The following is a 26,367-nucleotide window of genomic DNA, read 5'->3' as shown; positions in this document are numbered from 1 at the left end:
ATTATTTGTAAAACTTGCCAGTTATCTGTATACACTGCACAGTATGCACAAATTGTTTAGATACTTGCGCAGTCACTCGTTACATCAAGTTTATACAGATTTGCATTAGCACCGTTGCTTGTCATTTACTTTATTTTTTCATATTCAGTTTCTTCATTCATTCATTCATGCATTTGGCAGTGCACTTATTACAGGGACAATCCCCCCGGAGCAACCTGGAGTTAAGAACCTTGCTCAAGGATACTATGGTGGTTGGCTGAGGGAATCTAACCAGCAACTTTCTGCTTACCAGTTTTGTGCTTTAGCACACTACGCCACCACCACTACGTTCATGCATTCATTCATCCATCCATCTGTTTGTAGTGTCTAACTGTACAGCAACTATTCACAGTACATACAATTACTGAAATGACCTTATATTCATACACATTTAATAGTTTTTAAAATAAACTTCATTAGATATGAGATGAACCGCAATCGGTGTCAGTTGAGTTACTCAAAAAAGTAACAAATTACTCTTGAATAGAAATGAATACAAAAGAATTACTTATATAAAATTGTAATGGATTACTTCATGGAAAAGGTATTACAAATTACTTAACTTTTAATTCACTTTCCAAAACACCTTCTTATAAAGGTTTGGGTTTTTCTGCTCAACTAGTAAAATAATGTCTATATTTGCTCCTTGTTCATTTTCGCATTCGTCTCACTCTTAGCACCACACAGCTGTCACAGAAACACAAAGGGACGTACATATGGACATAATTCATGTTTTAAAATTTACATTATAATTCCTATTTTAGAAATTGAACCCAAGTAATGTACTTAAAATTCAGTAACTGTAATCTGATTACTAGAATTTAAAATGTAATGTTACGCTAGTTTTTGACTTAAAAAGTAATTAGATTTCAGTATCTAATTACTCTGTAATCACATTATAACTAACACTGAACGCTGTACAAACATGCACACCAAAACTAGTGGCTAGATTTACAAATGTGTATTGAAAACGTAGTTTTAATTTACATACAAATACACACACACGTCTGTCGTCCACTTGAGACTACTACATTAGTTACTCTTAAAACAATAACATTTTTACCTTTTAAAAAAGTACATTGTGCAAACTAACATTAGGAGATGTGGAGCCTCTATATCATCATATATCATCCTCTTCACAATGTTTAGTGACCTCACTGGTTGTGTTTAGCTGTTGTGTTAAGCTCTCAGGAGTCCCACTTGCAACCAGCGCCTGCAGAAATCAGACATACTCAATACAATATATCACTCATACACAATCCCTGTCCCATAAGAGAGAGAGAGAGACGCACACGGTGTGTGGATCTGTTCTTTTATGTTTTATGTTGTTTTAAGCTCATTTAAATCATTACATTTTACATTGACTTTTCAGCCGGTTCCCGACTCCTTGCCTGTTACACTGAGAAAATATGGTAATGGTGCACAGATTCCGTGTGGGTTTCGCTGTGAGGGATCAGATCTGGCAGTATTTGTGTAGTAACAGTAGGAGCAGCTCCTGAAAGCATGAGGAATGCACAGTGTGTTTTTGGCAGTGTGGTGTGGTTGAGTGATATAGCCATCGCTTAAAGTGCTTTTCTGGGTAGTAATGGCTGTTCCTCTCTTAAAGTAAACAGACTAGACGCTGCTGACATTGAAGAGGGGGGTTAGCTGGTTAGAGTGAGTTTTTAAGTCAGTGGGTTAGTGCTGTTTACACAAAGAAAACTCGAGTTCTCTTACGAGAGGTTCTCTCGTATTGCGTAAGCTAGCTTACGCTATGGGAAAGATTCATCTTTTCTGAAATATTGAAGCCAAAAAATTATCCTTAATTTTTGTATCCATTGTCAACGCAGTCGCGGCGGCTGCAGACCTTGAGCGGGCTATCTAGCGAGCTCATAGGTTGCTCTCGCGGCAACTGCTGCAGCCTATAGACAAGCTTGGGCGAACTCGCATCCAATGAGAAGCGTCCGGCGCTCACTGCATCAAAGCCCGCCAAAATGGGCGTGACTAGAGTGCATATAAGCGTAGTTCAGTAGGCTGGAACCCTGATTTTCATCTCTTCAGCGAAGCTCTTCACATCACTGAACTGGAAGCGGCGTCGCCGTTCGAGGGGCATCAAGCAAGCGTGGACAGCGTTCGAAGAAGCCGGCCGTCTTCGCCACCTTCAGCCGTCCTGCGAGCTCGCCATCGGCGGCGTATCCTTTTAAAAGCAAGCTAGTTCTTAAGAACTTCACAAAAAGTACTGGCGTCTTTTTAAGATGCCTCGCTCCACTTGCGCCTCATGCGCGCTCCTCTCAGCACCGGAGACCGCCACATCATCTGCGCTCTCTGCCTGGGACTGGGGCATGCAGAGCTCGCCCTCGCCAAAGCGGATCGCGATCTCTGCGAGGAGCTGCCGATGTCGACCCTGCGGGCTCGACTTCGAGCGCTCAGGACCGAAGCCGCCGCGCCGCCTTCCATTCAGCCGCGCAGAAAAAGCGCCGCTCTCAAAGGCTGCGGAAACAATGGTAGAAGCGATTGCCTCGCCGGAGCCCATCCCTCGAGCATCGCCTTCACCCTCCCGCCCACCGGGACGCGCAGTTGCCGCCCGGCGGCTGCTCTGCTGCCATCTCGGAGGACGAGGCGGAGGATAAGGGCTGTTCCATCATGGCTCGGACAGCGAGAGTGGTCAGGCTCACGCGCCTCCTCCTCGGCCCAGGAATCCAGCAGGACCCGCGCCGGGTCGAGGGGAACTAACGCGCCTCCTCACACAGGCCGTTGACCGCCTCGGGCTCGAGTGGTCACCGCCCTTGAGCAGGCACCCAACAGACTTGGCGGCTGCTTTCTACAGAGCCGCCGCCGCTCGGCACCCGCTACCGGGCGCTCCCTTCCTGCGGAACTCCACGCCGAGCTTTCCAAATCATGGAGCAGCGCCTTTCACCGGCCAGGGTCCGATCCACGTCTCCACCTCTCTTGCCCGGTGGATGGCACCACTGAGAAGAGCTACGCTTCCATCCCTCCGGTCGAGGATGCGGTAGCAGCACACCTTTGCCCGCCCTCCGCGAGATGGCGGTCTAAACCAGTGCTCCCGTCTAAGGCCTGCAGAACAACTTCTGCCTGTGTTGGCGCACCTATTCCGCCGCCGGCCAAGCTGCATCTGCTCTGCACTCTATGGCCGTCCTACAGATCCTCCAAGCGGACCTTCTGCGGGAGTGGGATGAGAAAGCAGGCATCCAGAGGCGGTTGCAGACATCACGAGTGCTACGGACCTCGCCCTCCAGCTACCAAAGCTGCAGCCCAAGCTATAGAGAAGTGCATGGCGGCTGACTGTGACCGAGAGACATCTGTGGTTAGCGCTAGCCGACATGGGAGAAGCAGAGCGCTCACGTTCCTCAGCGCACCGCTCTCTCCATCCGGTCTCTTCGGCTCCGCGGTGAGTGGTATCATTGACCGGTTTTCAGAGGTCCAAAAGCCACACAAGCCATGAATCTCTTTCTGCCTCGTCGCGCTAGCTCCTCTGCAGGCCGCTCACGTGATCAGCCTCCTGCACGAGCCTCTTCACAGCGCCCAGCTCAACAATCTCCAGACTTCTCAGCGTCGACAGGGCGGCGCCCTCGATCAGCGCTCAGACAGCCGCCGCAGACCGCCGCCCCAGCGGGCCTCGATTTAAGGTAGCGCTGAAACCAGAGCAACCGAAGTCTTCCTAACTTTGTTGAACAAGCGGCGGCTCAGTCCGCCCGCGGCGGACCACCGTCAAAGCTTTTCCCCTGTCAGTCCCCTTCTCTCAGGCTACTACAGTGGTGAATTTAGCAGCCAACAAGCCAGTGACACTGCCCGCTTGCCTGCACTCAAGCGCCGTTTTCACGGCGACCCAAATAAATCTTGTAAAGAGCAAACATGTCTTATGTGTAGAAAATGTGCCCACAACCCAGTGTTAGCCCCTACACACAAGCATAACACATCCCGTGCCCCTATCAGAGCACGCTCTCATAAAGCGATTCTGAACAGCTCGGCGTCAGAGTCAATGAAAGCCCACAAATGCATCGTGCGCCCATTCTCTGGCCGCTCTGTCACCACGACCAGCCCTATGTGTAGAAAATGTGCCCACAATCCAGTGTTCACTTCTGCACACAAGCACTGCATGTCTCGTGTCCCCACCAGAGCACGCTCACATAAAGCGATTACTGAACAGCTCGGCGCTAGAGTCAACAAATGCGCCCACGAATCGTCGTGCGCCCATTCTCTGCCGGCTCTGTTACACGGCCAGCAAACATTCCTCTGTGTGTAAGTCCGTGCCCATGACTATGCTTGCGCATCGCGTAACAGATGTGACTCTTTCCCCATTCATTCCAATCGGAAGTCACTCACAAAACAGCCTGTTCATGCTGTCTGCGAGCAATCATGCATGAACACACTAAGCAGCTCACACATTTTGTTCAGCGCTCTGTGTGCGGCAATCAGAGCAAATTGGCCATTCACCCTCTAGCGTTACGCTTCAAAGCGTGGGAAGCTATTCCAGGGATATCCAAGTGGGTGTTAAGCACAATACAACAGGGCTATTTGCTACAGTTCGATCGCCGCCCTCCTCGCTTCAGGCTGGCTCGAAACCACTGTGAACACGGAAGCAGTGTGCATGCTTCGTTCAGAAATAGCAAGCCTTCTGTGCAAAGGGCCATAGAGAAGTGCCAACCTCTCTGAGCTGAGTCGGGGCTTTACAGCCGTTATTTTCTTGTTCCCAAGAAAGGCGGCCTCAGACCCATATTAGAGCTCAGGGTTTTGAACAAGGTGCTTGCAAAAGACCGTTCAAAATGCTTACAATCAGGAAACTCCTCGGCGTAATGCGCCAGAGGACTGGTTTATTTCTCTCGATCTGAAAGATGCATACTTTCAGATTCAGATAAATCCCGTCACAGGCCATTCTTGAGATTAGCCTGACGGCCAGGTTTATCAATACACCGTCCTCCCGTTCGGCCTGTCCTTAGCACCCGTACTTTCACGAAGTGCATGGATCGCGGCTTCGCACCCTGTGGAGTCAGGGTTTGCGAATTTTGAACTATTTGACGACTTGCTGATTATGGCACAGTAACATATGAATCTTCTGTCTCACAGAGCAGTTCTCCTCAGCCATCTGAACAGTTTGGGTCTTGCAGTCAATTGGACCAAGAACTCACTACAGCCCAGTCAGACAATTTCCTTCCTTGGAATAGAACTAGACTCCGTGGGAATGGCGGCTCAGCTTATCTACACAGCGCGCCGTGTTCAGCGACTAGCCGCATCTTTTCAGATGAACAGCCTCCGCCTCTGAAGAAATTCCAGAGAGTGCTAGGTTACATGGCCTCAGCCGCAGCAGTACTTCAGCTGGGTTTACTGCACATGCGCCCGCTTCAGCATTGGCTAAACACCCGCGTGTCTTGCCGGGCTTGGGCCACAGGCCGCCAGCCCATCAAGGTGACTCAGACCTGTATATCAGCTCTGCAGCCCTGGACAGTGGCTGAATGGTATCAGCGGGGAGTGACAATGGGAACTGTATCTCGCCGAAAAGTCATCTCGACAGGCGGCGTCCAACACGGGTTGGGGCGCGGTCTCGCGAGGCTCTCCGGTTTTCGGCCTATGGTCAGTTCAGGAAAAGCTCCTTCACATAAATTGTCTGGAAATGATAGCGGTCGATGCGGCGCTGCGTGCTTTCTCCCGGTCATTCAGGGTCACCACGTCCTGGTCCGTTCGGACAACAGATCTGTGGTATCCTACCTAAACCGTCAGGGCGGTGTCAGATCCAGGAACCTCTTCCATCTGGCCAAACGCATACTGAGTTTGTCCCAGTGCCACCTGCGCTCGCTGAGGCGGCGCGCGTGCCAGGCCACCTGAGCGGCGGCCGGACAGACTGTCCAGAGACAATATTCCCCCAGGGGAATGGTCCCTGCAGCTCAAACAGTCCAGGCGTTATGGCACCTATTCGGCAGAGCAGAGATAGACCTCTTTAGCGTCCAAAGAGAACTCTCACTGCCCAATATTTTTCTCAAAGCGAGGGCGCAGCTGGCCCAGGACTGGCCCAGGCGCCCGGCTTTACGCCTTCCCTCCCGTCTCGCTATTGCCACAGGTAATGCAGAGGATCAGGTGCTCCTCATAGCCCCGCGTTGGGAGAATCAGACATGGTTCCGGAGCTTACGCGGCTGTCACTGACAGCGCCGTGGCCCATCCCAGTGAGAGCAGATCTCCTCTCTCAAGCTCGCGGCACAATCTGGCATCCCCACCCAGAGCTGGAGCTGCATGCGTGGGTGATCAGCGACTACCCGTCGCTCTGCCAGAAGGAGTAATAAACACCATCATACACGCTAGAGCCCCTTCCACGAGAAGACTCTATGCGTCAAAATGGTCTGTGTTCTCAAAATGGTGCACCGACAGAGACCTGGACCCGCGGACATGTGGGGTGTCGATCGCTGCTCGTATTCCTACAAGAGCTGCTGGATAAGGGCAGATCCCCATCCACGCTCAAAGTGTATGTGGCGGCCGTTGCGGCGTTCAGCTGAACCCTGCACGGCCAGTCATGGGGTAAAAACAAGCTGGTCATCCGGCTTCCTCAGGGAGCTAGAAGGATGAACCCCGCGCCCCATCGGTTCCTATCTGGGATCTTTCTATAGTTCTCGAAACTATGAAAGCCCCCTTTCGAACCACTTCAATCCGTGGATTTGAAATACCTTTCACTCAAAACCGTTTTCTGACTGCCCTGTCATCAGTCAGGCGTGTGGGAGACCTTCACGCGCTGTCTGTCAGCGCTGCGTGTCTTGAGTTTGGACCAAGTGACTCCAAGGTCATTTTAAAGCCTAGACACGGCTATGTTCCCAAGGTGATCGGTACTCCTTTCAGAGCACAGGTCATTTCCCTATCGGCGCTGCCAGCACCGATAGCTGACGCGACGCCAATCTCCTTTGCCCGGTCAGAGCACTGAGATTGTATACTGCGCGCTTCGGCACTTTCAGACGCTCTGAGCAGCTTTTTGTTTCGTTCAGAGGGCGCACCAAAGGTCTCGCCACCTCGAAACAGACACTACCTGGATGGATAGTGGACGCTATTGCTGCTGCATACGCGTCAAAAGACCTGCCATGCCCATTGGGCATTAGGGCTCACTCCACTAGAGGCATGGCATCCTCGTGGGCATGGTCCAGCGGGATTTCCATTCACGACATATGTGTGGCAGTGGGATGGACTTCCCCCTCCACCTTTGTCAGATTTTACAATATGGAAGTGCCCGCTCTGCAGGCAAAACTACTAGCGGTTTAATACGCTACAGCTCCCCTGGTGAGCTGCACTGATGGGTCACATTCCACACAGACCGGCACCGCCTCTGTCGTTCCCTTCCCACTATGTGCTTATGTATTACACAATCAATGACCCGCATTCTTGCCAGCCAAATATTATTTCCCCACTCATAAGGGCTCCCCGGTCCCCCTTAATTCCTTGGGGCTCATTCAGTGGATGCTTGGCGCGACGGCGTTGACAATGGGTTCCCGTGAGCGTAAGCTAGCTTGCATATCTGAGAGAACCTCTCGTAAGAGAACGTATCGGTTACCTAACGTAACCTCGGTTCTCTCTAGATGAGGGAGCGAGTATTGCGTAGCCGGCCGTGCTTCCGCCCGCGGCGACTTTTACGCTTCAGTCAATGAAAACCAGGGTTCCAGCCTACGAACTACGCTTATATGCACTCTAATCACGCCCATTTTGGCGGGCTTTGATGCAGTGATGCGGGCGCTCTCTCATTGGATGCGAGTTCACCCAAGCTCGTCTATAGGCTGCAGCAGTTGCCGCAGAGCAACCTATGAGCTCGCTAGATAGCCCGCTCAAGGTCTGCAGCTGCCGCACTGCGTTGACAATGGATACAAAAATTAAGGATAATTTTTTGGCTTCAATATCTCAGAAAAGATGAATCTTTCCCGTAGCGTAAGATAGCTTACGCAATACTCGTTCCCTCATCTACAGAGAACCGAGGTTACGTTAGGTAACCGATACGTTTTAGGCAAATGGAGCGAGAACTCTGAGGGGAGACTAATGCCACATTTAGAGCTTGAAGTAGAGGTGTATCTCAAACACTTCAAGCTCAGGTCATATTTCATCAAGTGTGCTAATGGTCAGGGGCATTCAGGGCATCAGCTACTGTACCATGGATCTCACTTTAGGAAACTAAACACTTTTTGGATGAATCTCAAAAACACGACCAGGCTACATTACGTTTTAATGTGATTGATGATTTAATTATTATTATAATTTTTTTTAATGAAATACTCATATCTGGGTGTTTCTTCAAAATCAGGCATGTCCCGGGGGTGATTTTTATTTAAACAAACAGATTTAAACTTTTTTCGTTTTGTTAAATGGAGGTCATATATGACTTTTTGGTACTTTTCAAATGCCTTTTATATAGGGATGCACTTATAAACATTTTTGGCTGATACTGATTAAAAAAAATCTTGTAGGCCGATAACGATACTGATGTTTTGCATCTTATTTTGTCAATAGGTTAACTGTTTTACTTAGGAGTGCTTAAAAATATATAAAGAACTTTTTCACTGTTCTAACAATAAATATTTTTAATCAAATATGGGATCTGTTGAACCCCTTGCTGGCCAGAATTTTAAAGGGAGCCACAATAAATGATACTTACAAAATAATGATGTAAAATGTATAAATGACTAAATCTAATAACATGATGATTGATATGAAAAAAAATGATGTACTTCTAAAACATTTTTGCACTTCTGCACTTTAATGTGAGAATGAGACAGAATAAAAATGACAAACTTTACCAACCCTTATGGATATTGTGGCACTTATTGTTTCTGGATTGTGCTTTTGAATCACAAAGTTTTTATATAGTGTGTTACTAATTAATTATACATAAACCGGTTTATAATTTCAAGAACAAAAGAAAGAAAGCCCTCGATGCACATGTCTAAATCACAGTTTGTTGAGCGTTTCTCACAGAATGTGCATATGAAGAAATTCTCTCTCTGTGTCAGTGGTCTGAAAACAGTTTGCAATAATTTTTTCTTAAATGTGAGCACTGCAAATTATCTCAAACCATCTCAAGAGGTGCTCTGAGTTTAATTAGGGTAAGGGTTAGGGCATTTAAGTTGGCATTAAAAAGCTGACAGTGAGACATCCAAAAGATGCTGTGAGGATAAGTCAAGGCAAAAATTGTGTGTTCACAGCAAAAAATTGTAAAATCTTCCAATTGAATTAGTCAATCTGTCAAAAATATATTTATTATAAGGGCTTCTCTAAGGGCGCGTTAATGTAAATGTGCATCAGACGAATGCTTTTTAGGTCGATGTGTGAAGTTAAACATGTTTTGAAACATAGTAAAACATTGTTATGATCATGGTAATTTAGACTTAATTCATTCTTGTTGTGGCGGGATCATGACAGCCTCCTCTACCATTGGTTATGTTGGTACATGTGCTTGTGTTTTCTCTCTCCTTTGTGTCTCCCATAGATGCCACTCAGCAGCACAATCAGCATTGCCATGGCAGCGCTGGTTCACGCTTCTTGTTAATATATCAGCAGCACCTGTCTCTTATCTCATTTCTCCCTTTATATACCCCTCTCATTTTCAGTCTTGTGCCAGATTGTTTTTGTGTTTTTTCCCAGTTAGTTTGTTCCTGTGAGCTGTTGTTGTTCAGTCAGTTAATAGTTTCACTTCTTGTTCTATTTTGTCTAGTTTTTTCTAGTCAAGAGTTTTTGTTTCTGTTTCCAAGTCCGTTCGTTTTTGCTTTAGGTTAGGTTTTGTTCTTGATTTCAGTTTTCTCCATCGTGAGTTCTTTTGTTTGCTGTTTTGTTTTTTCAATAAAGCAAATTTTGCCTTCTGCATCTTTGAGTCCTCCCTCGAATTCCATGACAGATCAATCTGGCAATTTTTGGATCCAGCAGAGGAAATGGGTATTTTTCTTCTCTCAGCTCCTGTCCACAAGGAATCGATCTCCCATGACACCACCCTCTATGACGATTCTCTGACCCGCTCTCAGCATGGTCGTCCCTTCAGAGCATTTTCTCAAGAGCTTGCCGATGACGCCTTTTAGGTGGTGTTATGGTGAGACCCTCCTTAAACACCTTTTGGGGCTGGACAAACCGTTCAGGAGCTGGGTGAGATCTTTTGCTGGCCTTTTTGGGATTTGGAGGCCGTTTACCTGTTGCGAGTTTCTCCAGCCATGGAGGCCGTTTTCCTTTCGCCAGTTTCCCCAGCCACGGAGGCCGTTTCCATGTCGCCAGTTTTCCCAGTCACGGAGGTTGTTCTGCTGCCAGCGCTCATGGTCACAGAGGCTGTTTCCCTGCCGCTGTCAGCGTTCCTGGCCACGGAGACTGTCAACGAGCCTGTCCTGTTCTCTGTGGCAGTCGATGAGCCTGTCCAGTGCCCTGTGGCTGTCAATGAGCCTGTCCAGTTCCCTGTGGCTGTCGACAAACTTTCCAGTTCCCTGTGGCTTTTGACCTGCCTGTCCATTTCCCTGTGGCTGTTGACAAACCTGTCCAGTTCCCTGTGGTGTCGACAAGCCTGTCCAGTTCCCTGAGGCTGTCAATGAACCTATCCTGTTCCCTGTGGTTGTCAACGAGCTTGTATAGTTCCCTGTGGATATTAAGTCTGTCCAGTTCCCTGTGATCATCGATTAGCCTGTCCAGTTCCATGTGGTCATCAAGTCTGTCCTGTTCCCTTTGGCTGTTGTCAAGACTTTTCAGTCCCCTCAGGCTGTTGACGAGCCAGTTCAGTTTCCTGTGGCCGTCGATGTGTCTGTCCAGTTCCATGTGAACTTCATCGAGGCTTTTCAAGCCCCCGTGTCCAGTCAAACTTCTCATCTAGTAAATCCTTCAGGCCAAGTCAAGCCGTCAAGCCAAGTTTATCAGTCACACCCAGCCAAGTTGCTATTCCCTGGTCTGTCCCGTTAGCCTTTCTGCTCTGACCCGCCGGATCCTCCCTGGTTCTTCTCACCTGTGCTGTCCTGGTCTGTCCTTTCAATGTCTCCCTGGTCTGTCTCGCTGGCTCTGCCCTGTTCTGTTCTGCTGGTACTGCCTTGGTCCGTCCCGCTGGCACCGCACTGTTCTGATCTGCCAGCTTCTCCCTGGTCCATATCGCCAGCACAGCCCTGGTCTGTCCTGCCGGTGTCTTCCTGGTCTGTACCGCTGACGCAGCCCTGTTCTATATAACATAATATATAATTATTTATTTATAGTATTATACATATAATATAATGATCTCCATTATTATTACACATCATCACAAAAATAAGCTTTTTAGTTTTGAAAAAATAAATAAAACTTATTTCATATATTTATCTCGCCGGCTCCCCCTAGTTCTGTTCCTCTGGTCCTGCCTCCTTGCCTGGACTTACATGTTTCTTGTTTGTTTTATTTTTTGTCATTCATGTTTGGTCTTATGTTTGATTTTGTCTTGCAGTCATTCCTTGTGTGTATGGGAGGTGTGTGTGTGTGTGTGGGGGGGGGGGGGTTTGTACTGTCATGTTCCTACTACTTTAATCTTAGTTAATTCTTGTTGTGGTGGGATCATGACAAGCCTCCTCCACCCATTGCTTATGTTGGTACAAGTGCTTGTGTTTTCTCTCTCCTTTGTGTTTCTGTTTTCCAAGTCTGTTAGTTTTGCCTCATCTAGTTTGGTTTTGATCTTGATTTCAGTTTTCTCCGTTATTAGATCTTTTGTTTGCTCAAGCTCATTTTGCCTTCTGTGTCTTTGTGTCCTCCCTCAAATCCGTGACAAACATGTCTCAAAATCCATGCATTCAGAATTGTGCTACGTCCAACTGTGTTTGAACACAAGAACGTGTTCTCATCTTGTTATGGCTCAATTGTCTCGCAAGCCTATGGTTTGTTCTACAGTTGCACTTTTCCAAAAATTGTTCGTTCCTCTCTTTTGATTTAGGAATAAAAATGATCTGATCGATGTCTTGACAGGTTTCATGAGATTCATCCTTTTAAGATTTCAGCTAAATGAAGAGAATTTACCTTATTCTTCTAGTTTTTCTTTCTGCTTGTGTACACTTGTCATTAGCATTATAAAATTACTGCATCAGGTTCTTACTTGAATGCAATCAAATGTGCCTTCTCCTCTACCATTTGACCCATGTATCACTGTGTGTGTGTGTGTGTGTGTGTGTGTGCGTGTGTGTAACTGGATTTAAATTGACTCTGTTTTCTGTTTCTTCTTTTCTGCTATCGCCTCATTTCAGAGTTTAACCCTGCAGGTGAGTGAGAGGACCAGATGACAGGATTGATATTTAACTGTAATCAGATATGATTTCTTTACATTTGCAGTTATGAACAACCTTTAATATACAAACATGTGCATATGTACACTATCTGTCAAACATTTGGGCACAAATTTTTTGTTATTTATATAATAATAATAATAATAATTTATATCTAATAATTATTCATATAATATAATAATCTCCATTATTATATCACATCCATCACAAAAATAAGCTTCACACATTTTGTTTTGTAAAAATAAATAAAACTTATTTCATATATGTACAGTATGAAATTAATACTTTAGATCAAAAGGTTTTTCATATCATGAGAAACATAAATTGTGTCAAGTATATCCAAAGTTTTGACTGCTAGAGTAGTTTTGACTGCTACACACACAGGCTGTTTATGTTTATATTGTGTTGTTTTAAGGCTGCAGTAGTACATGTGTCCAGTAGGGGGTAGGGAGGGACAGCATCATACAGGTGATTTTACTCTGCACCTGACAGAAAGATCTCTAAAACTAGTGGCTACCTCTTGTATATAGTGAACACACTAGATTATTGATGGAGTCTGGCCCGGTTCAAACATCCCATTTGAGGTCAGTGTCACCTGGTCATCTCCAAATTGTTAAAAGAAGCTACAGAGAAACTCAATAGATGGAGGAACATTAAAAGTTTTTGATGTATTTGTTTATATATATATATATATATATATACATATATATATATATACATACCGTATGTATATTTAAAAACTCATTCAGGTGAGTGAGATATAGTCTGACAGAGTGTAATCCTCATTCTGTGGCTCTTGTCTTGACCTGAATGAGAGCTGTGTGTTTGAGGTGTGAAGATGTCTTATTTGTCTTTGTGTTCACCCTGTCAGGTGTCCCGCGAGTGTCTCAGTGTAAATTCACCTTACCACTTCGCTTAGTATGCTACCCCTCCTCAGCAAGCAAAAACACCAAATACAAGATCACTGTGGACACCAACAAACCTCCTGTCAATCTCAACGAAGTCTTCCCAGGTACCACACTGTCACTGTACGACACTTACACTTCATCATTCATCTTCAGTTTGGCCATATCTGAAAATGCATTAAAATAAGAGCTGAAATTAACAGAGAAATTAACTATGCATAGTTTTCCATTCTAAACATGCATTATATATTCAGATTGATATGTATGCTGTGATCTGAATACATTTCTGTTCATAAATGTCAACTTGAGTAAGATTGTGTGCATGTTCAAAAGCTTGTGCCACAACCAGGAGTTTTCTCTGAATAACTTTCACTGGATAAATGATACAGAATAATACATGGTGGCCCGAGGAAGTATTTTTTCCATGAGAGTACCTATAATTTATAGCTGGAAGTCAGTAAGCAACACTTATACACTGCCTGGCCAAAAAAGTTTTTGTTTGGATTTAAATAAGCAGATATTTAAGAGTCTATGATTGGATGATTTATATGTTTCAGCTGGCAACAATTCTTTTAACCCTAACTGATACAGTGTGTAGCTTCTCATTTCTTAAACAACCATGTCTGAAGATGTATCCCTTGGCCATATAAAAGATGTTACTGGGTTTCAGTAGGGATGAATTATTGGCCTGCATCAAGCAAAGAACACAACTAAAGAGATTGCTGAAATCACTAAAATTGGGTTTAGAACTGTCCAACACATTATTAAAACCTGGGAGGATAGTGATGAACCGTCAGCTTCACAGAAGAAATCTTGAATGATCATGATCAGAGATCATTAAAACGCTTGAATTCACGTCATAAAAAATCTTGCATTTCCACATACACAATGTGAAGAGAACTTGCAGGATACAAGAATGCCACCTGTTAGTGAGGCTAATCAGAAAAAACTTCATAATGATTAAACAGTGGAGCAATGGAAATAGGTCATGTGTTCTGATGAGTCCAGATTTCAAAGCAATGTGTGCGTCAGGGTAAGAAAGGAAGCGCATGAAGCGATGCACCCATCATGCATAGTGCCCACTGTACAAGCCTCTGGAGGCAGTGTTATGATCTGGGGTTGCTTCAGTTGGTCAGGTTTCCTCAAGTGTGAGTTACCTTTGCCAGCGGACTTGGATCTTAAAATTCAGCGAGCCCACAGAGTCTTCGCAGCTAAGCCCCGACCCAATAAAAACCTGAGACAAATTATAGTAAATTTTCAAGAATATACTACTAAAGAGCTAATCCTCAAGGAAGCGTGGAAAAAAGGACGCATTCAGTCAAATGGGAGAAACATTTATTTTGACCACAACTATGCAACAGAGATCGTCCAAAAACGCATGGCATATCAAGAGATTAAGAAAGTGCTGAAGGAAAAAGGTGTTCGTTTCCAAACACCCTACACGAGCATACGAATCCATTGGGAGAGTGGCGTTGGAACATACAGCAGCGCACACGAAGCTGGGATGGAGTTGCGGAAGCGGGGCTTGGAAGTGGAGGTGCCGACAGTGGTTACGGAAGAAGTCGCTATGGAGACTCGACTACAGAAGTCCTTGGGATGGCAGCGGGAGACGCGTCCCCGGCGAGAGCACAGAGTCCCTACGGCGCAGAGGGCAAAAGAGAAACTGATGGAGTTTCAGAGAAGCGGGAAAAAATGAAGGATGAGGAGCGTTCGCATTACTGACACAGGAAGGCCTCCGTAATTCACAGGACTGATGGAGAGGCACCAGAGAAGGAGTTAGGACGTTGGACACTTAGGATGGAAGTAGTTTCCAAACCTTACATAGGGCCCTCCCCTTACGGGAGACACTACCCTAGGCCTACCGACGGGGCCCAGTTGGGAGAGATATTTTTCCCTTTGAGTTGGAGTCACAGGTATCCCTGGTTTTATTGGCTTTATTTTATTTTTTAAACTTTTTTGTTCTCGTTAATAGTTCCTGTTCACTTGTGGGGTTTACAGCAATAATTTACTCAGGGTATGAGTGGGTCATGTAAACTGAAATTTGAGTCAATAAATGTAAATGGTCTGGGTAACCCGATAAAGAGGAGTAGGGTGATAACGAAATTGAAAAGGGATAATTTGCAAGTGATATTCATACAAGAAACTCATATGTCAAATGAAGAACATGAGAAATTTAAAAAGCTTGGTTACATAAATTAATTTTATAGTTCGCACAAGAATAGCAGAAGGAGAGGAGTTATTACCCTAATTTCAAATACTGTTAATTTTGAATTGACTGAGGAATGTTCCGATAAATATGGCAGATATGTGATTGTTAAAGGGAGGATTGATAATACTGTAGTCACATTAGTCAATGTGTACGCTCCCCCGGAGGAAGACAAAACATTCTTCAACTTATTGTATGACAAAATAACAGTAATGAGTGAGGGGATTTTGATATGTGGAGGCGATTGGAACACAATTTTGAATTACACTAAAGACACTACAAGTACTAAAAGATATAAAAACATAAAATCCAAGAATCATAAAATTCTAATGAAAGATGCAGGTCTGTGTGATGTTTGGAGAGTTCTGCATCCATTAGAGAGAGACTATACGCATTATTATGCTGCTCATAAGGTACATTCTAGGATTGACTACTTTGTGATGAATACAATAGATAGACATCGGGTAATAGACTGTGAAATCGGAATAGCAGATGTGTCAGATCACAATGCTATATACTTGACTATACATCTTGATAGTCCAAACAAAACAACATTATGGAAAATGAATGTTAATATTCTTAATAATGAAATTGCAGTGCAAGAAATCAAAAAAGAGATTCAAGACTGTATAGCCAATAATAAGGATGAACAAATAGAGCCAACAATTTTATGGGACACTATAAAAGCAGTGATGAAGGAAACCTGATATCAAGGCTAGCTCACATTAAAAAAAAGAAAAAGCTATTACAAGCGGATTAGAACAAAATATTAGAAAACTAGAAAAACAACAGCATACAGATAAGAGTGATAAATTGGCTGGTATGATAAAAGGAATTCGAAAACAACTATCAGACATGGCAAACGAGGAGATAGAAAAGAAACTGAGATTCACAAAACAAATATTTTATGAATCAGGTCCCAAAGCAACCAAAATACTAGCAAAAAGATTAAGATCACAGCAAATAAGGAACTCAGTTAACAAAATCAGAGATCCAGAAAGTAAGGTCATAAAATATGAACCTGAGGAAATCAAAAATATTTTTCATAAATATTATAAGGCTCCGTATAATCATTCAGAACAAGTAGATAAAAAAGAATTTGAAGATTATTTAGCTGAATTAGATCTCCCCTCCATAGGAACTACTCAAAATGGGTTATTAAATTCACCCATTACTGAAAAAAGAGCTTGATAATGCCATCAGTAGATTGAAATGCAAAAAAAGTCCAGGTACAGACGGATATCCTAATGAATGGTACAAAGTTTATAAAGAAGACCTTGCCCCTGTATTGTTGGAATCTTTCAATTGGACACTCAAACATGCAAAATGCCCTCCCTCGTGGAAAGAGGCTATGTCATACCAAAGGAAGGTAAAAATAAAGAGTTATGTGAATCCTACCGTCCAATTTCCATTTTGAATGTTGATTATAAATTATTCACGTCTATAATCGCTAGAAGATTAGAAACCTTCCTCCCAGACCAGATAGATGAGGACCAGACGGGTTTTATAAAAGGTCGCCAAACACAAGATAACATTCGGCGCACATTACATATAATTAATGAAGTCAATAAACAGAGCACTCCTACAGCCTTAGTAAGTCTTGACGCGGAAAAGGCTTTTGATAGAGTCAGCTGGAATTTCCTTTTTGCGGTTTTGAAAAGAATGGGTTTTGATAAAACTATCATTAAATGTATACAGGCCCTATACGATAAACCAGTGGCTAGAATTAAAATAAATGGCTGACTTAACAGACAGATTCGAAGCTCTTTAGAGGGACAAGGCAGGGATGCTGTCTGAGCCCCTCCCTATTTGCCCTGTTTATAGAGCCTTTGGCTCAGTATATAAGACAAAGTAAAGAACTTAAAGGAATCACAGTCAGCTAAGGATGAACATAAGTTAGGTCTTTTTGCAGATGATATTATCATATACCTCAGCAATCCGGATTATACTGATTCCTAAACTTTTACATTACTAAAATATTTTGGAGGAAATCTGGGTATAGGTTAAACATTTCAAAAACCCAAGTTCTCTGTATAAAATACAGACCAGCTGACTCAATCAGACGTGCTTACAAATTAAAATGGGATTCAGGAAAAATAAAATATTTAGGTGTTTATCTGACTAGAGAACTAAATACATTATATGAGGCTAATTATAATAAGATTAATGAAGTTATACGAAAAGATCTGACAAAATGGGCAACACTAGTAATGGATTTAAGCTCAAGGATAGAGGTGATAAAAATGAATGTGTTGCCTAGATTGCTGTACTTATTCATTTCACTGTCAATTTGTATACCAAAAACTCAATTTGATAATTGGGATAAACAAGTGACTAGATTTATTTGGAAGGGGGAAAGACCAAGGGTTAAGCTCAAAACTCTACAACTAGAGAAAAAAGAGGAGGACTTGATCTTCCTAATTTTAAAGAATATTTCCTAGCGGCCCAGTTGAGATATATAATCTATTGGTGCTCGTCAGAATATTACTCCAAATGGAAACACATTGAGCTTAACTACGGAACATGCCAACCACAAACGAGGCTGGGTGAGAAAACATTTAACCAACCTATAGAACCAAATCCTATAGTAGACACAACAATTAAGATCTGGTGGGATATAATGAATAAATACAAATTGGAGGGGGATTGTAAATTGTTGATCTGGCCATTGTACTCTACAAAATTCAGAAGTGGTCAGATGGATAGCACATTTACAAGATGGAGAGACAAGGGAATCACCGCAATGTGTACATTAATAGAGGGTAAAAAGTTTAAATCTTTTGAAAACTTGAAGAGGGAATCTGATCTGGAAAACTTTGATTTATTTAGGTATTTCCAACTAAGACATTTTTATAATACAGACATTGAAAATCACCTCTCACAAGAGGGCAGTGATTTAATAGATATGATCGCAGGGGCATACAAACATTTACCCTCGAAAACTGTATCTAGGGTGTACAAATGTTTACAAAATTGCAATAGGTTTGACTCACTATACATAAAACAGAAATGGGAAGTAGAACTGCAGCTCGAATTGTCAGAGGATGATTGGCATTCGATCTGTCTTTTACAACAAACTTCTACTAGCTCTAGACAATGGAGAGAATTTGGCTGGAAGAACTTGGTGAGATACTTTATTACCCCCCTCATCAAAAGCAAACAGTTAAAAACCCCCCAACAGTGTTGGAGACTTTGCGGGGATGTTAATGTCAATCACTCTCATGTATTTTGGTCATGTATAAAAATTCGCCCCTACTGGGATTCTATTGTAACAGAAATGGAAAAAATTTTGGGTTACAAAATACCGAATGACCCACAGTCTCTGTATTTAGGCCTGTTAACTAAAGATGTTGTTAATGTCACAATGATGAGTCTCAAAATCCAAGTGCAAGTGAACAGTTTATTGATGACGGACAGCACAGGGAAATACTGTAAACGCCGTGTTTACAGGCAGGCGACCTAGAAGTATACAATCTCGAAAAGAGATAAGCAGGGCTGGAAATACAGCGCGGACTCAGGCCAGCGTCAGGATACAATTTCCCAGACGATCCCTCAGTAGACTGGAGGTACAGAGGAAAACGGGAAGCGCCCGCAAGGAACTAGGACACAGGAACTGGGTAACAGAATACAAAACATGAATAACGAACCGACACCATGCATGATGATTTCCAGCTAGATAAAGGCAGCTAACAAGCAGTAGTGATTAGTAGCAGCTGACGGCAGTAGAGTAATCAGCTGGTGCTAAGCAACAAACAAGCACTACACACACACACACACACACACACACAACCCCACAGCTATAAATACACCAACAGATATACAAAATGAACACATGGATCGATGAACTGTGACAGTTAAAGGGGAAGACATTTATCTAATCAAAGTGATGCTGATATCAAGTAAGAAAGTTATAACGAGGAATTGGTTGAAAAGTGAACCTTTGAGTCTGGACCAATGGAGGAATATCATGGAGGAAATATGTGCAATGGAAAAAATGACCCATGACCTGAGACTGGAAGCACATAAATGTAAAATACGATGGTGGAAATGGACCTGTTATGTAACTCACTCAAATGTATGAAACAAATGGAAGACCTGTATTTGTAGTACCCTACTAGTTTTTTTTGTTTTTTTTTTTCATTGTGAAATTTAAGAAATGCAAATAAAAAAAGAGGAAAAAAAAAACAAAAAAGTCAGCTGACTACCTGAATGTACTGAATGACCAGGTTATCCAATCAATGGATTTGTTTTTTCCCTGATGGCACGGGCATATTCCAGGACGACAATGCCAAGATTCATCGGGCTCAAATTGTGAAAGAGTGGTTCAGGGAGAATGAGGAATCATTTTCACCACAGAGTCCTGACCTTAACCCCACTGAAAGTGTGTGCTTGGGAACACTTCACGGAGTGATTCGACTCTCCCGTCATCAATACAAGATCTCGACCAAAAATGTATGCAGTTCTGGATGGAAATAAACGTGATGTTTCATGAAGTTGTCAAAACAATGCCACAACGAATGGACGCCATAATTAAAGCTAAAGGCGATCCAATGATATATTAGAGTATGCAACTTTTTTTTGGCCAGACAGCATATTGTTTATATAAATTAAGTTATTAAAACACCAAGCCTGTAAAGGTGTGCAAATGCATGGTCAAAAGAATCCAAATATAAGTGTGTACATCAGAATGGATTCATGCTGGTAAATGCAGCATTTATATGCAAATATGGACCATAGTTGTATTTCATTACAATTTACGCTCACTGAACAACTCCATATTGTAAAAATGACTGAATACGTTTTAAATAAGTTTTCTTTCTTTCTTTTTTTTTACTGAGATGTACAATTAGAGATGATCCAGTCATAATTCATTCACATGAATGGCTAATAAATCAGAATGAACCCAATAGAATTTTATTCAACTAAAGTTTATTTGAATTTACAGAATAAATAAGGTTCTATCTGTATTTTAATCCTGGTCAAAATTCAACTTAATGTGATAGGATTTTGAATCAGTGATCAGTGGAGTGTGTGTGTGTGTGCTTGTGTGTGTGCTTGTGTGTGTGTGTGTGTGTGTGTGTGTGTGTGTGTGTGTGTGTGTGTGTGTGTGTGTGTGTGTGTGTGTGTGTGTGTGTGTGTGTGTGTGTTATCTGAGCGGGTGCTGTAGACAGGACCTGGAGAATTATTTTTCCCAAGATAAAAGTGAGTCCTGAGCTCTGGTCAGATAAGGAACAATCCTCTGTGCTGCGGCGTCCTGTGAGCTGATAAGAGACTATCTCTGTCTGACATCCACACTAAAGCTCTGCCTGAGAATCACAAACCCTCAGCAGAGAGAGAAAGCTTGTGCCCATATGTTTGAGAAAAAAGAAAGAAACAAACAAACAAACTAACATTGTAGTACCAAGATGCGTTTTGGACACTTTCTGTTTTTTTAAGTCACCCTGACACTAATTGCTTGAAAGTTGGGAAGAGATTTTAATATAATTTTTGCAGATGTCATTTGCTTTGGTATTTTGTTATCTAATTAAATATAATTTTTGCATGTTTAATTTCCAAAGGGTCCAAGTTGCATGGCATTGCCATCTGGTACCATCACTGCATGGTACTGCCACAGAACCATGGTATTTTTGTAGGGGAAACAGAACAGACTGGGTCTTATTTAGACAAACAGTGAAATAAATGATGTTGTTCATTACATTGTAGAACTGGATTTCACTTCACTATAGAAAAAGTAGTTGAACAAACTTACAAAATAAGCCAACTTATTACAAGCACTTTTTGAGTAAACTCAACTTAATTCCATCCAACACAAATTGTTGAGTGTAGCCAAATTCAAAATCTGACTACTTAAATAATGTTGTTCATGGGTTACAGACAATCTACTGAATTTAAATTCTGTCGAGGCAAGGCAACTAGAAGACTACAACATGAGTTTTAAGAGAACAAAAGGCAAAGGTTCAAAATATAACATTTTATAGTTGCAATGAGATGCACCTAATCTAGACCTAACCTCAATCACGGTGACAGTCATGAAGAGATGAACTCTGAACCATACAACAGCGAACTAACAATGACAATGATACAGTGGTTCCCTTTTTTGTTAGCTAAATCCCTTTGGTCTAAATGATTTACTTGAAGTTCCACCTAATATTTTAAGTAATGTTAACCTTTAAAACAAAAGCCCAAGGAGGTACAGGCATCACCTATTGCTTTTCAGGATAACAGGGAAAACAATGTCAATGATACAAACAATGTCTAAGGATACTTTAAAACATGATTATGTTGCTGATAATGAAAGTAATGATGTTACGTCATAACTTTGTATGGAGAGAAACATGTAATTCACTCTCTCTTGAACCCCTGTTTGGGAAACCTTGCTTTAATAGTAACCACGTAATTTAACAGCAATGCATGTGGGGGACTTGCAAACCCTTAACATTTTTCAATACGAAATTGTTTGTTCAGACACAAACAAAGTTTGACAAGTTGGAACAACATTTGGGCAAATACTGTTGGTGTTTACACATGTTTTTATGTAGATTGGTAACATAAACTTGAAAAATATATTTATACTGGGTCAAATTTATACCAGTGTTTCCTCTGAAGTAAACAATTCTATCGATGTAGGGTCAAACAATCTTTGTTAGTTACATGTTTAGACATATCTTGTTCACTTTATATAATAAATGACTTCACATACTAATTATTAGTATTATTGTTATTACATTTGTAGGGAACACTGTGCAAGCTTGTTTTTTTTTTTTTGTGTGTCTGTTTTTGGGTTCCAGATTTCTCAGACAAGTCAGAAAATAAGGACTGCAGTGCTTTGGCTTTCCATCTCATCACTGGCTCTAGGGTCACTGTCCTCGCCTCCAAAACATCCCGTAAGTGATTACACAGCAACAAACACATACAGTACACACACTGTAAAATACTCCGGACACAAAATGCAGACTTCACATTTTCAGCACTGATTTTGGGGGAAAATATGTGGAAATATTCAGAATGGATTAAAAAAATGGTCAAATGCATCAGTTGACTTTATAGCTGACAGTATAATCAAATCAGCCGGAATATTTCATTAATGAAACACACGCAGGGTGAAGTGTACAAGTTTGTGAATAAAACTGTGAAAATAATTGGAACTTTCTATGGAGTTCTGTCTCAGCCTGCACAATACACAACACTTTTGATCAAAATAATCAAATTGGAGGACAAATTTGAAGCCAGATTCTTTCTTTTTTGTGAAATATAACAACAGCCAGAAATGTTTACCAAGGCAAATTGATGAGAGTTTCGTTTTTTCTGCTTCTCTTTTGTACATAATTACAGTCCTCACATTTCTGATGTCATTTTTTATGGAAAAAGAATAAAAGTAATGAATCATTGGGAAAAATCCATTCCACAAACAAAACTAAATTGATTCCATTATTGGTTTCTGAAGATTCTCAGTCATCCAGGTCAATGCAGAATGTGTTTACCTGTGTCCTGCATAGAGGAAGTAATAAACAAACATGATGTAACACATCAGCACTGCGGATAAATGGGTAGTTTGTATAAAATATTTGTTCTGCAGTGTGACATGCTGTACTTTATCTGAAACTATTATAATCAACATTTTACAGATTTTGTTGTTGTTGTTGAAATGATCATACATACAGGATTTTTGAACCCATATTAATTAAGATACATGGAATACTTGTACAATTACAAATGACTCCATCATACAGCAGGAGCATTTAACATGAACCTGTGAAGGCAAGAGGGTGATTAAAACTTGTGGAAAACTGGAAAAAGAAATAGTCTCAATTTAATACATTTTCTTTTTTTATATACTGTATATAAAAGATTACAAAGACAAACCTTTTTCCAATAGCAGTTGCTTTAGGGAAATCAGATTTCAGTTTGACCTCATTCACAAGTCAACATGACATTTTCTCTATTTACATTCTTAATACACATCTCTGGTCTTATTGTGAACAATTCATCAGTGCACATTTGAACATCTTTTATAAAAAAATGTTTTAATTGCTCTGCCTTTGAAACTATTTTCTTTTTCAGCTGATGTCATCAATCCTTTTTTTCAGCCCCACCCCATGATGTTTCATGTTGACTTGAATCATTTTTCAAAACAGCTTTACAAAGTGGAACAATTGACCAGGAAAAAACTAATATTAATCATGTGATTGATTGATATTGTAGTTATATAAAAGTTCTTTGAAATGTGATCTAATAATTCTTTAAAATCTCTATTATTATCATATGCAGTGAAATGGTAATGAAATGAAATGGAAATGAAAGAGCCATCATGATCAAACAAAGGAGTCCCATAATGAAAGTTTTGTTGTGGTGCCATTGTGACATCTTGCTCTAACTCCTTCTCTACTAGTTGTCTTTCCTGAATAAACACATAAATGCCCCCTCCCAACCACACACGCTTCACTAACGCTGACATCCATCACGCGAGTAAGCCCTGTGATCTGTTTCAGGTTGTCATGAGCTAATTACAGGTGCGGCAGACGGAAGGCTGATAGCACTACTGTCTTTCTCTGTGCAGAGCGTTACAGGATCCAGAGCGAGAGCTTTGAGGATATCTGGCTGGTTGCCAAGGAGCTAGTGCAACGATTTGACCAGCACTTTGCCTCACTTGGTGTCAAAGACTTTAGAAACAGCTTTACTGGACCGGTTCCACTGTCTGAGTACTTTGAGGTGGTGGACCACCACTTTGAGGTACAAAGTTTTTCACACAGTCACAAATTTTAAATTTGGCTCTATGTACATATGGAGACATATTCTGGCATCATTAATAAACATGACATTAAGAATGTATCTATTTGGGTAATGTTTTCTCATTGTTGAGGGAATATTTTGTAGCTCCGTGTGAATGCACAGAAGTATCAGGATCTGCTGTCAGAGAGAGCGGTCCAGTTCAGAGCCATCCAACGGCGTCTGCTGACCCGCTTTAAAGACAAAACCCCAGGCCCACTTCAAAACCTTGACACACTGATGGAGGGAACCTACCGTCAAGTAAGTGTGCTTACATCTGGGGTAGTGGAACCTGCTCCTGGAGTGCTACCTTTCTAAAGAGTTTAGCTCCAAACAAGTGGATCCCCTTTCATTTTTTAAAAGTAAATTATATGTATATATTAATATAATATTTATATCATACTTATTCATACTGTAATATACTACACTGTAAATGTTAGATCTGTGCAAGCCACCTACTGACAGCTGTGTCCCACCACTTTTAAAATGTCAGCTACGCCCTTGGCTCCAACCCTAATGAAACACACTTGAACCAGCAAATCAAGGTGTTTAGGATTACTTGAAAATTACAGGCAGGTGTGTTGCAGAATGACTGGAACTAAACTGCAGGAAGGTTGCCCTCCAGGGGTAGGTAGGACTCGACAATAAGGACTGCCCGATGGCCAGTGTGAGAGAGATTCGGGCCAGTTGCTAGAACTTTTAATTGCCGATCGGGTCAGTACTGCATTTCTAACGAAATTGCAAGCAGACAACAAGCGAGAGAGCACAAAAATTTAAAGGAGCGAACAAAGCCTTCTAACCGACCGCAGTTATATTTGGCTCACAAAGACACGTTAAGCTGCGTTCACACCCGCAGCGACACGCAGCGACAGAACAACCTCATCTCATTCATTTTCAGTGAGAGCTGCCGACTTCCGGCGACACGAGCGATGGCAACCATTGGGGGCCGGATGTGGGTGTGTCCATCGATGCAGCAAAGTTGAGAATGTTTAGCTTTATGCAAATGAAGAGCGACTTTCGGGAGCGACAACCAATATCAACCAGTGAAGATGGTAGAGCTCACGTGATCCAAATATTTGAATAATAATATTAATTGCAAAGAAACAGTGCTGTTTAGACTCTCAATACCACTAGCGACCTAACTGCCAGCCGCTGGCGACATGCAGCGACAAAGTAGCTGGCAGTGTGAACGCAGCTTTAGCGCATAATAAACTGGACGCTCCAAGACACGTAAGCAGACACGAGCGTGCGGACACAGACGACGCTCTCCTAGAACTGTCTTAGCAATATCAATTACCAATGTGTAGAACATTGCAGGGAAAAAGAAACCACTTCATGAATTTCAGTGCGGAATTGCATGTCTTGTGCAAAATTTTAATTATTCCCACACATACAGGTACCATGTTCACAGTGCGCGAAATTCACACACTTTTTCGTTTTAACATGTTGGTGAAAATTAGTAATCCACACATTGGAACACAATAAATGCAGTTTCTTTCTATTGCATGCACACGTGTATACTTGTAACAGAGCACAAGCATTGTTCCCACAGTAAAAAAAAGCGCATTTCTCTATGCACATGGCTGGAAATCAGAGCTGCTCTGCATCCAAAATGCAAGTAAACATTTAATTAGGCAATGTTTCAAAACAAACATTAATTCGACATGCTAATGGCGTTTGATATAAAAAGAAGTGAAGACACTATGGCTGTTATTATTTTCAGAGCTGTTCATTTAATACCGTCTAGCCTACTTCATATCATCCTCATAACACAGCTGGTCTATTTCTCATTTCTGGACTGTGCAGGTATTATCTTTCTGTACTTTGTACTGTATCTCAGTCAGTGTTGGTCTTGTTTGGGTTTCATGTTTATAACCACATTCTTAATTCACAGATTAGGCCTAATTTCTACCTACTGTTTATTACATGTACAACCGATTTAGTAGCATGGTCTCCTCTCTCATGGATTCATTATTACATTAAGCAAACAATAAAATATTTTCTGGGTCACTAAATCTTAGATTGGTTGTGAAATACAAAAGTTGACAGCATAATTAAATGGGTGACCGAAAACCCATAATTTGCTCAACAGAACACTTCACTTGGCAGGACGTCTGTTATGATGTACTTATGAATTTATATCTGTAAAGCGCTTATAAGTGGTTACATTATCATATCTTGCAAATTATAAATGTGTTATAATTTTGGGGGAAATTGTCTTAAAAACTTGATA

At 42.1% G+C, this 26,367-nt stretch overlaps 1 protein-coding gene across 2 annotated transcripts in view; it reads left to right on the top strand.

The window, feature by feature from the left end:
• Positions 1 to 26,367, top strand: part of bbs9 (Bardet-Biedl syndrome 9) — a 193,101-nt gene that overhangs the window by 55,369 nt on the left and 111,365 nt on the right. Inside the window, exons 15-19 of one of the 2 annotated variants that reach the window (XM_052143903.1) lie at positions 12,219 to 12,233; positions 13,129 to 13,269; positions 22,157 to 22,252; positions 23,926 to 24,098; positions 24,243 to 24,395. In XM_052143903.1, the coding sequence (XP_051999863.1) occupies positions 12,219 to 12,233; positions 13,129 to 13,269; positions 22,157 to 22,252; positions 23,926 to 24,098; positions 24,243 to 24,395 (578 nt within the window). The remainder of the gene's footprint in view (positions 1 to 12,218; positions 12,234 to 13,128; positions 13,270 to 22,156; positions 22,253 to 23,925; positions 24,099 to 24,242; positions 24,396 to 26,367) is intronic. The other variant, XM_052143904.1, reaches the window with a different exon arrangement.

This window comes from Xyrauchen texanus, chromosome 15 (assembly GCF_025860055.1).
Source record: "Xyrauchen texanus isolate HMW12.3.18 chromosome 15, RBS_HiC_50CHRs, whole genome shotgun sequence".
Lineage (NCBI taxonomy): Eukaryota > Metazoa > Chordata > Actinopteri > Cypriniformes > Catostomidae > Xyrauchen > Xyrauchen texanus.
This window is presented reverse-complemented; position numbering and strand designations above follow the sequence as displayed.